Source organism: Podarcis liolepis, assembly GCF_965112155.1.
Source record: "Podarcis liolepis genome assembly, chromosome: 2".
Taxonomy (NCBI): domain Eukaryota; kingdom Metazoa; phylum Chordata; class Lepidosauria; order Squamata; family Lacertidae; genus Podarcis; species Podarcis liolepis.
In genome coordinates this window covers 103,914,689-103,926,730 of record NC_139555.1, presented here as the reverse complement: position 1 = coordinate 103,926,730, position 12,042 = coordinate 103,914,689, and the positions used below count along the sequence as shown (strand labels likewise).

General features: G+C 43.7%; 1 protein-coding gene and 2 long non-coding RNA genes across 8 annotated transcripts in view; 2 read left to right on the top strand and 1 right to left on the bottom strand.

Annotated features, from left to right (window-relative positions):
* The window catches only part of LOC310702228, a 34,930-nt gene extending 32,832 nt beyond the window's left edge, over positions 1-2,098 (top strand). For both annotated transcript variants that reach the window (XR_014523378.1, XR_014523379.1), the window contains one exon: positions 1,420-2,098. This is a non-coding gene — a long non-coding RNA (uncharacterized lncRNA). The remainder of the gene's footprint in view (positions 1-1,419) is intronic.
* Positions 1-12,042, top strand: part of LOC310702212 — a 610,091-nt gene that overhangs the window by 206,501 nt on the left and 391,548 nt on the right. The gene's annotated exons all lie outside the window — the stretch shown is intronic.
* CFAP20DC (CFAP20 domain containing) overlaps positions 2,132-12,042 on the bottom strand; it is a 147,404-nt gene continuing 137,493 nt past the window's right edge. For all 5 annotated transcript variants that reach the window (XM_083491789.1, XM_083491790.1, XM_083491791.1 and 2 more), the window contains 2 exons: positions 11,794-11,885; positions 2,132-2,701 (listed from right to left, as the gene is read on the bottom strand). In XM_083491789.1, the coding sequence (XP_083347915.1) occupies positions 2,589-2,701; positions 11,794-11,885 (205 nt within the window). In that variant the 3' untranslated portion in view covers positions 2,132-2,588. The remainder of the gene's footprint in view (positions 2,702-11,793; positions 11,886-12,042) is intronic.

Sequence of the window (12,042 nt, the reverse complement as noted above, 5' to 3'; positions counted from 1 at the left end):
CGCCTGCATCCCTAAAACTCAAACTTTCCTCTTTCTATCAACTACCAAAATGTTTGGCTATGTTCTGGTTGTGTCTTACCTTTGATGACATCTCTCCTTCCTGTATTTCTCTTCTTCAGAAACCAAATGATAAACACCACGCTCTGCATAAACTTCTAAGCTTCTCCTCACTTTTACAGCAATTTGCCACCAACTAGAATTTTTCTTATACTTTTCCTCCACTTCTGCTGCTCCACACAAGCCCACCTACTCTCAAATTCAGTTTTGCCGCCTTCTCCCATTATTTGTTATGTCTGGAAGCTGTCCTTCATCCAAGAAGTGGCATAGGTGGTGTTACTAGGTGGTGTTCCATCAGATGGTGTTGCCTATTTATAGTATTTTGCAATGTATTTGGCATTACAACTGAGAATCATTCATGTACAATTACTTAGAATCATAAGAGTTGGAAGAGACCACAAGGGCCATCGAGTCCAACCCCCTGCCAAGCAGGAAACACCATCAGAGCACTCCTGACATATGGTTGTCAAGCCTCTGCTTAAAGACCTCCAAAGGAGGAGACTCCACCACACTCCTTGGCAGCAAATTCCACTGTCAAACAGCTCTTACTGTCAGGAAGTTCTTCCTAATGTTTAGGTGGAATCTTCTTTCTTGTAGTTTGGATCCATTGCTCCGTGTCCGCTTCTCTGGAGCAGCAGAAAACAACCTTTCTCCCTCCTCTATGTGACATCCTTTTATATATTTGAACATGGCTATCATATCACCCCTTAACCTCCTCTTCTCCAGGCTAAACATGCCCAGCTGCCTTAGCCGTTCCTCATAAGGCATCGTTTCCAGGCCTTTGACCATTTTGGTTGCCCTCCTCTGGACACGTTCCAGTTTTTCAGTGTCCTTCTTGAATTGTGGTGCCCAGAACTGGACACAGTACTCCAGGTGAGGTCTGACCAGAGCAGAATACAGTGGCACTATTACTTCCCTTGATCTAGATGCTATACTCCTATTGATGAGGCCCAGAATTGCATTGGCTTTTTTAGCTGCCGCGTCACACTGTTGGCTCATGTCAAGTTTGTGGTCAACCAAGACTCCTAGATCCTTTTCACATGTACTGCTCTCAAGCCAGGTGTCCCCCATCTTGTATTTGTGCCTCTCATTTTTTTTGCCCAAGTGCAATACTTTACATTTCTCCCTGTTAAAATTCATCTTGTTTGTTTTTGCCCAGTTCTCTAATCAGTCAAGGTTGTTTTGAAGTGTGATCCTGTCCTCTTATGTGCCTGTTATACACACTGACAGTATGTACATGCTTCTGGATTTTTTAATACTTAATAATATTTTCCAGTAACGATAAAGCAGATATCTGATTCACTATTGTTGTACCTTGGATACCAAGTATTGTTTTACCATACGTTTATTTATATTGTATAGATCTAATATCAGCTGAGGAAGCCCTTCGGAGTGAAACAAGAGAGATATCCGGAAACCTTGTTCTGCCCAAGTTAGCAGTTTGCACCTGCACCAGCCACCTTGTGCCAGCAGTCTACATCAGCTGTGTTGTTCTTGTTACCTTAAGGACTTTTCTATTTTTACCTAAGGATTGTGTTATACAGGATCTTACAAGAAGAAACAATAAGAAAAGATAAGACAAAATGCATTAATATTTGAATTCATTGGTTATATACCATACATATGAACTGTGTATGTTGCACATACTGGGCTTGACCAGCTTAGCTGCAGAGACAGAACTACGCAAAGCACCTTCATGTCTTTCTCACGACACTGTTGGGCAAGCAAGAAATTTGGGTGTGCAATGTCACATCTCTGCTAGCGTGCTGCGATGTCAGGCAATTGTATGCATGCCTGACCTCTGGACAATGGAATCCTGCTCTTTGTGCTCTCTCTGGTTTAAGTATAGTGAGAGTGTGGACTTCACCCCCATTTTATATGTGTTGTTTTAATTCACATAGGTATTAGCACAGGGTTGTTAATTACTCTGGAATAAAAGGGCTGTGTATTCATCCTTTCAAGGTTTATGCAATGTGTTAAAAAAGCTGTAAGGTGATTTGATATTCCCCCCCCTCCCGGAATGCCACTTGAGAATAAAAATGGTTTTATCCAACAATAAAAAAGTGAAAAGACATTTTATGGTACAATTCCCCTTGAACATCACACTATATTTCTGGAAGTACAAAGATGCATTACATTCTCTTAAATTAACAGAGATGAAAGAACAAGTCTTTTTTTTTTTGTACCACACCATCATTCATAGATGAACCTGGTAAATATATTTGATTCAGCGTAATTTGTTCATGCAGACAAACCTTTCCATATTTTATGTAACATCAGCTAGCCGAACAAATGTATGTGAAAACCCCCAAAACTTGCTTAAGCATTCTATTAAAATATAGCACAAATCTATAAAAATAAGATTGTATCATATTCGCAAGTGACTTGGTTTGTCTACACACACTATGGACTGGTGTAAAGTTTTGGACCGCAGAGTAGAAAAAGAGTTAGCTCTGCATCAGTTCTTTGCAAATGACCCAAGTCCTGGGACAGCGCCAAACAAGCGCCACACTTCTTGCTCTTGCAACCGGCTATGCCAACTCATAATATTTCCCAGTTTCAGGATCAAAGTAACAGTTTAGGCATGGGTCATACAAGAGAGTGAGAACTTCGTCTTCTTCAGCCTCAAAGTCACCCCCTTCACCTAAAATGAAAGGAAGAGTCAATTAATTCTGGTTTGACCAGGAAAACAACCACCACAGGTGGAGGAGATACAATATTCTAAACTGTCTCACAGTATTACACCAAAAGTCTATCTAGTCCAGTATTTGTTTTCCAGCAGTGGCCTTTGGGAAGGTCACAAGCAGGGCATAAGACAACAGGCCTTCTTCCCCTGTTGATAGAGGTGTACTGCAATGATAGATACAGGAACCACTCTTAGCTTTTATTGAAAATTAAGTTACTTTACTGTGGGGCTGCCTATGCATCTCTCCAGCCATTGCAAAGAAGGTGAATTCCATGTAAGAGTTCATGGATCACAAATAAACAGTCAACACTGTAAAGCCTTTATATCAGGCGTAGCCAACCTTTTTATCCCTACCGCCCACTAATGCATCTTTCTTGATGGTAAAATTTCCTTACCACCCGCCAGTGCTCGATGGAAGGAAGATTCAGCTTATGCCGCAGAACCCCCTACCGCCCACCTAGAATCCTGAAACGCCCACTAGTGGGCAGTAGGGACCAGGTTGACAACCCCTGCTTTATACAAATCCACGGTAGGAATTTACTTGGAAGAATGTGTGGAATTCTGATCAGTACGTCTCAAAAAGGATATTGTCAAACTGGAAAGGTCAATCAATTGACCGCTATGAGGGAAGATTAGAAAGTTTGGGGCTTCATAGTTTATTAAAAACAGAAGCAAAGGAGGACATTGTAGAAGTGTGTAAAATTACTTGTGGCATGGAGAAAGGGGACAGAGAGAGGTTTTCCTCCCTGATTCAATGCTAGAACTCAATTATTCAATGAAGTTTGATGATGGGTGACGGACAGACAAAAGCAAGTACCGTCCTTTCCCACATAGCAGTTATGCTATGGAATTCACTACCACAAGATACGGGGATGGGCACCAACTTAGAATTAGGCTTAAAATGGTGATTAGACAAATTCATGGAGGTTAGGGCGATCAACAGTGACTAACCAAGTGTTGAGAGGCTGCTTGCCTCTGAACACCACTAGCTGGGGAACAACAGTGGGACATGCCTCAGGTCCTGTTTGTGGGCTTCCCAGAGGCATCTTGTGGGCCACAGAGAGAAACAGGGCGCTGGACTAGATGGGACTCTGGTATGACCTCGAGCCGGGCACACAAAGACGCCAAGCTCAGTAGAAGTCACAGGGAAACTCACAACTGTGGCTAGAAATTCCCAGTGTTTCTTTATTCCATCAAAGACATTTTTTTTAAAAAAAGAAAGCCAGCAGAGAGCTATGAGCCCATTTCACGAAAAGTCTTTTTATAAGAGCTAAAAAGTAAGGTAGATGATGGATAATAACCTGATGGCAAATAATAATTCACAGTTGAATGCAGGCTGTATTCTACATTTCATCTAAAGTGCTTACCTCTTTCTCAGAATGACAGTGCGAAGTAACTGCATTGTATGCTCTGCTGACTCAGAGTAATGGCCTGTTATGCCAACAGCAGCGGCTTCACAATGTTTAGAATGTATTTACAGCTGAGACCAGACAAGTTACAGGTTATAGGAAATGGGAGGGTACATATTGTGTGCAGATACCCCACTCCCGTTCCATTGTGCTTTTTCCATCATGCTTTGTTCCTTAACCAGCTTTTTACATCCTTAAGAACACACAACTTCCCGTCCCTAGGAGCCTTGATTAAACCATTTCGGAGTGGCGACAGATGAACTGAATGGTGCGTTTTATTTTAAAAGCTTGGTAGCTAAACTGGCTTGAGTGCGAGCTTTTGTTGCATGGCACCACATGAGATTTATGAGCAGCAGGTGACTGGTACCTACTGTATACTGCTCGTTCACAGCTCATAACACTATGGGCACTTCCAGGCTGTCAGCTGCGAGAGGGATTCAAGCGCACAGCAGAACTTTAGCTTTGTGCAATTAAAGCGGATTAAAGTGCTCTGTTGGCCTAGTGCAACAAATCCACGTGAACACATGGCCTTTCTGCAGTCTAAAGGGTGATGAGGGGATGCATTTGAAAATGTGGGATGGATGAAAGACTAATGGGCAGACCTGAAAACATCCTATAAGCAAAGCAAGATGGATGTGAGAAGGATGCTCACTGTAAGCAAGCCGGAATGAATGCTAAACTCCATGTAACCAAATGCAAAATAAATACTTCATCTGGAGGAGCCCTATATTCTACCAGTGGGGCCAGTACGCCCAGTTGGTTGGGCAGCACCACAAAACTGTCTAAGCAGCCAAATAAAGCCACCGCAGACAGAGAAGGAGATATGGACCTGGTCATCCCATACTGGAACAAGGAACAGGAGGAGGACATTGTCCTCATACTCTGCTCGTGAGCACCTAGAGTTGTCTGTCTGTCTAGCCACTCTCAGAACCAGAGTGTTGAACCAGATGGACCCTTCCAGGGTCTGACCTGGGATGGTAATTCTTAGGCTGGGAAGAAAAGAGAATCAACATGGTCGTCGTTATAATAATGGGGGCTTTTACAAAAAGAAGCATTACTCACCCCCCCCTCCCAGTCCACACTATCCCTTCAAATCTATACACCACTTCGTTAAGTAAAGATACATTTCTGAAGAAGCAGATGCTCACCAAACAAACAGGGAGCTATAAAATGGAAAAACGGGCCTTTCATGTGTTAGCCGTGAGTTATGCCTCCAAATAAAGGATATCACAGAGATCTTTTATTAGCATGAACAACAAAATTGAGTTTTTGTTTTAGGATCTCATTAGAGATGCATATAAAAGTTGACAAGGATATTCTGTACCGAGTAGTAAATAACCACAGGTTTTCTTGCCTGATAACTTGATTTTGTTATCTTCAAGCCTCTGTGTCTCTGTGATTTAGGAGGCATCAACCTCCTTTGGATGGCAGCTGCTTTTTGTACTGCAGCTTCCACTATGTCTGTAATTCGCGACTTAGCGACAAGGGCCACTGCACTGCAGAAATAGTCCATGCAACTCAGGGGAGATGTACTTACGCTAAGACAAGGGGACCGCTCATCCTGGGACGTGACCCTGACCCCAGTCCCTGCAAGGGGAGCTGTCAGCCACATTTAGCAGCGAGAGAATCCCAGTTGCAAAGCTTTTATTGACACGGAGGGAGTTTATAATGTGGCCTGAAAGTGGGGCTTGGGATCGTAGGGATTGCACAACTAGTCCTATATGCCCAAGAGGGCAAGCCTCTTTAGAAACTGAGGGGAATTATAAAAAGTTTGTGATATGGCCTTGGTGTGTGCGTGCATGTCTCCTGTTCTAAAGGAAAATGTCAACAACCTCACTGGGTACGTCCAAAGGAGCTGCCTCTATCTTTTCGGCCCCGGCATTTAAACTTGTCTCATGGATCAGGTTGGACATAAGCAACAAGAACTTTTTAAAAATGTGGTGTAAAATAACTTCTTTGCTTGATTTAAACATGTCTCCGCTCTGTTTTGAGGGAACTCATCTGGGGGGTTTGCGCTGTAAATATCTCTGCAGGTTTATAAGCTGCTATTAGCCTCCAGAAGATCAAAAGTGACTACGAGGCTCTCGGCAGGAAATTGAAGCAACTAAATGCACAAATTGTCATCTCATCTGTCCTCCCAGTTGAACGACATGGCCCAGGGAGAGAGGGGAAAATAGTGGAAGTGAACAGCTGGCTTCGCAAATGGTGTAAACAGGAACGGTTTGGATTCTTAGATCACGGACTGCAGTTTCTTGAAGATGGACTTCTGGCAAGTGATGGGCTGCACCTCACAACGGTTGGGAGAAATGTTTTTGCCAAAAATCTCAGAAACCTCATCAGGAGGGCTTTAAACTGACTAATGTGGGGGAGGGAGACAGTGCTCCTGAAGGTAGGAGTCTATCAGTAGATGAAGATGATCATCCAAATGACATAGACCAAAGGGAGCAAACAGCACGCAGACCTAGTGATGGGAGGAAAAAATCCTTAAATAAGAGACACGGGGGAATGATTAATGGACTTCAATGTCTGTACACTAATGCGCAAAGCATGGGAAATAAACAAGATGAGCTTGAGCTCTTGGTACAGCAAACTAAATATGACATAATAGGCATCACTGAAACCTGGTGGGATAAGTCGCACGATTGGAATGTAATAATGGGGGGATACAATCTATTTCAGAGAAACAGACCAGACAAGAAAGGAGGAGGAGTGGCGTTATATGTCAGGGATGTGTATACCTGTGAAGAGATCCAAGATTTAGAACCTCAAAGCCAATGTGAGAGCATTTGGGTCAAAATTAAGGGAGAGAAGAATAACAGAGATCTCATTGTGGGAGTTTACTATAGATCCCCAAGCCAAACGGAGGACATAGACGATGCCTTCCTGGAACAGATGGCCAAGCATGCAAAAGGAAGGGAGATAGTAGTAATGGGGGACTTCAATTACCCGGATATTTGTTGGATGTCAAACTCAGCCAAGAGCATAAGGTCAAACAGATTCCTCACTGGCCTTGCAGACAACTTCATTGTCCAGAAAGTGGGAGAAGCAACAAGAGGAACAGCCATTTTAGATCTGGTCCTAACCAATGTTGATGACCTGGTTAGTGGGGTAGAAGTGGAAGGATCATTAGGCGCGAGTGATCATGCTCTTCTGAAGTTTACTATACAGCGGATAGGAGCAGCCAAGCATACTAGGACTCAATTTCTTGACTTTAAGAAAGCCGACTTCATAAAACTTAGGGAAGTGCTGGGTGAGATCCCATGGACAGTAATACTAAAAGGAAAGGGAGTTCATGATGGCTGGGAGTTTGTTAAGAGGGAGATAGTAAAAGCACAACGTCAGGCAATACCAATGAGACGGAAAAATGGAAGGTGCTTAAAGAAGCCAGGGTGGCTATCTAAAGAACTTTTAACTGAGTTAAGATTAAAAAAGGATGTGTACAAAAAATGGAAAAGGGGGGAAACCACCAAAGAGGAATTCAAAAAAATAGCCAGCACGTGTAGACACAAAGTCAGAAAAGCTAAAGCACAGAATGAACTCAGGCTGGCTAGAGAGGTTAAAAGCAACAAAAAAGGCTTTTATGGGTATGTTCGTAGCAAAAGGAAGAACAAAGAAACAGTGGGGTCACTCAGAGGAGAAAATGGTGAAATGCAAACAGGGGACACAGAAAGGGCTGAACTCCTCAATGCCTTCTTTGCCTCAGTCTTCTCCGATAAAGAAAACAATGCCCGACCTGAAGAATTTGGAGCAAATGATTCAGCAAAGGAAACACAGCCCAGAATAACTAAGGAGATAGTACAAGAATACTTGGCTAGTTTAGATGTATTCAAGTCTCCAGGGCCAGATGAACTGCATCCAAGAGTATTAAAAGAACTGGCAGATGTGATCTCAGAACCACTGGCAGTCATCTTTGAGAATTCCTGGAGAACAGGCGAAGTCCCGGCAGACTGGAGGAGGGCAAATGTTGTCCCTATTTTCAAAAAGGGGAAAAAAGAGGACCCAAATAATTATCGCCCAGTCAGTCTGACATCAATACCAGGGAAGATTCTGGAGCAGATCATTAAGCAAACGGTCTGTGAGCACCTAGAAAGGAATGCTGTGATCACCAATAGTCAGCATGGATTTCTGAAAAATAAGTCATGTCAGACTAACCTGATCTCGTTTTTTGACAGAATTACAAGCCTGGTAGATGAAGGGAACGCAGTGGATGTAGCCTACCTTGATTTCAGCAAGGCATTCGACAAGGTGCCCCATGATATTCTTGTAAAGAAGCTGGTAAAATGTGGTCTTGACTATGCTACCACTCAGTGGATTTGTAACTGGCTGACTGACCGAACCCAAAGGGTTCTCATCAATGGTTCCTCTTCATCCTGGAGAAGAGTGACTAGTGGGGTGCCACAGGGTTCTGTCTTGGGCCCGGTCTTATTCAACATCTTTATCAACGACTTGGATGATGGACTCAAGGGCATCCTGATCAAATTTGCAGATGACACCAAACTGGGAGGGGTGGCTAACACCCCAGAGGACAGGATCACACTTCAAAACGACCTTAACAGATTAGAGAACTGGGCAAAAACAAACAAGATGAATTTTAACAGGGAGAAATGTAAAGTATTGCACTTGGGCAAAAAAAATGAGAGGCACAAATACAAGATGGGGGACACCTGGCTTGAGAGCAGTACATGTGAAAAGGATCTAGGAGTCTTGGTTGACCACAAACTTGACATGAGCCAACAGTGTGACGCGGCAGCTAAAAAAGCCAATGCAATTCTGGGCCTCATCAATAGGAGTACAGCATCTAGATCAAGGGAAGTAATAGTGCCACTGTATTCTGCTCTGGTCAGACCTCACCTGGAGTACTGTGTCCAGTTCTGGGCACCACAGTTCAAGAAGGACACTGACAAACTGGAACGTGTGCAGAGGAGGGCAACCAAAATGGTCAAAGGCCTGGAAACGATGCCTTATGAGGAACGGCTAAGGGAGCTGGGCATGTTTAGCCTGGAGAAGAGGAGGTTAAGGGGTGATATGATAGCCATGTTCAAATATATAAAAGGATGTCACATAGAGGAGGGAGAAAGGTTGTTTTCTGCTGCTCCAGAGAAGTGGACACGGAGCAATGGATCCAAACTACAAGAAAGAAGATTCCACCTAAACATTAGGAAGAACTTCCTGACAGTAAGAGCTGTTCGACAGTGGAATTTGCTGCCAAGGAGTGTGGTGGAGTCTCCTCCTTTGGAGGTCTTTAAGCAGAGGCTTGACAACCATATGTCAGGAGTGCTCTGATGGTGTTTCCTGCTTGGCAGGGGGTTGGACTCGATGGCCCTTGTGGTCTCTTCCAACTCTATGATTCTATGATTCTATGATTCTATGAAGCAATTCAATGATTCTATGTCTGAAGTTTAGGGTGATGTCTTCTATTCAGACTCCTGGTGAGAGGTCCCACCTTCAAAGGTGTGTCTTCTTCTATTTTGCCTTAATTTTGTGCTTAAGCTCTTGCTGTGTAAGCATGGTGTTTGCCCACTTTCTTGTTGAACTGCCCCAAACTACAATAGCTATCTATACATTGCTTGTGGTGCAGCTGATGTTTCTGCTGAAACTCCCAACTACGTATTTGAGGAGCTGCTGATTGTTTGTGAGATGAAACCCCTTTCTAGTTCTTGAATAATCAGTGACCTTAACCCTAACATAGTGGCACCAAAACAACAAGAAAGAGAGAGGAGAAAAATGGGAAGGTGGAGAAAGAAAACACATTTTGATCCTACACATCTGTACCGATTCTACCTGTCCGATTGTGAAAAGAACATCAAATGAGCCCAGCTAGATCAGACCATCTACGCCCAACATCCTGCTTCCTATGATGGTCAAACAGGAAGTTGATCACCAGGGCATAAGTTCTTCTTCTTTGGCGATCACTCGTAGCCGAGTAAGATTGTCTTCCATAAACACGGTTTTAACAATGAGTCTGTAGGTGACTGTGGAGGCCAATTCTGGATCGACACGTCCTTCCACAGTAGGGACATTGGTTTCCGGGTGGGAGTTGATCACGGTGTGGATTTGTCAAGCTTGCCTTCCTCTTAGCAAGTTTCTCCATTGCGTCCTGAGTTCGAGTGTCTTCAAAGCCCATGACACATTTGGTAAAGGCTGTTCTCCAACTGGGGCACTTGCAGGCCAGTGTTCCCCAGTTGTCAGTGTTTATACTACATTTTTTTAAGATGTGCCTTGAGAGAGTCTTTGAACCTCTTTTGTTGACCACCAGCATTACACTTTCCATTTTTAAGTTCGGAATAGAGTAATTGCTTAGGAAGACGATCATCAGGCATCCGCACAACATGACCAGTATACCAGGCAACAATGTTTCTTTCCCCCCAGGCTTTTGATTTGGAGGGTTTTAGGCAGTGCTTTTCTTCTAGAAAAAAAGGTGCCCTTGAGTACTCCCAGAAAAAAGCACTGGTTTTAGGTATATTTGTGGCCCCTTCCTTGCCTACCTTTTAGTGGGGTGGGGTGCAATATACCTTTTATATACCTTTTATGTACATTTGGAGATATTCTTAGGCTTTTATTCTGTTCTGGCTATTATATTATATTATATTATATTATATTATATTATATTATATTAATTATATTATAATGTAATCTCACTGTATACAAGTTGTACAAGTGACAATAAAGTATTTCAATTTCAATTTTTGATTTTAGTGTTTGGACTTTGTTGTAAGTCACTTTGGGTCACTATTTGTTTTTACCCCCCCCCCCAATTAAAATTCAATTAATAGTAATGGAAGTAATAATAAAAATAAGATTTGGAAGGCAGGTTAGATGAACAGAATTGTTCTGGTTGCATTTGAAGTAGTTTCTAAGGTCCAGCTCCTAGGCTAGCAGCTTTGGAATCAGGAATTGCCGCATGACTACAGGAAGAACTGGATGTCATGAGGTTGCTATTAAGAATCTTCTCAGGCCCCTATCAAAAATATATATCTAATGTGTCTTTAACTCAAGGATTACCATCCTTTCCCTTTGGCATGTTTAGGGCCCTTAGCATAAAGCATTGCCAGATCCCTCACAGCAAGGTCCTGCCTTGACAGCTAGTCTGCTGTCAAAAGCAAAGGCAATTTTACATGCCCATGAAAAGATTCCCAATTTGAGGAGCATCGTCTATATTTGAGAATAAATCACTGAGATGGCTTCATTCTTGAGGGTAGCCAAAAGAAGCAGCGGAGGTATACTGAGCTATCGCATGAATTTTCCGTGTTTGGAGGAAAAGCAAAGGAGCCCATTGTAATAATGAGAGCAGTGTCATGGCGAACGTGGGGAGAGAGCAGTGGCGTAGTGCAGAGGAGGCAGATCGCCCCAGGCGGCACTTACCTTTGGGGGCGGCACAACGGGTACGGAGCCCAAGGTGGTGCGCAAGCCCAGGCGCCCCAAGAGCCCAACGCACCACTCGCAAAAGCTGGGCGGGGATGGGCTTGCAGCGCACCCATGCTGCTGTGTCTCCCCTAACTGCCCTCTGGTGGCCAAGAAGGATGCAACAGGCACACATTGGCCCCTGTGAGCGGCACTGGGCTCTTAGGGTGCCTGAGCCGCCATGTCCGTCCCAGCTGTCCTCAAGTTCTCCCACACCTCTTCCACACACACTGGTCTTACCTTGAGTGCTCAGGTGTGCTGTCACTTCAGGATGTTCTGCCAGCTGCTGGCTTGGAGGAATGATAGGCGGGCTGAACGCATTTAACCAATCCCTGAAAAACACAATTTAAATAATTAAAGTTCGGGATGGGGGGAGGAATGGAAGTGTAGCTTATGTAGCAGCAGATATGGCTTTGTGTAACATGAGGCCTAGCCAACTCTCCCCCTTCCACCTTGCTACCTCCACTCCTTTCCTTGACTGGTTCCAAT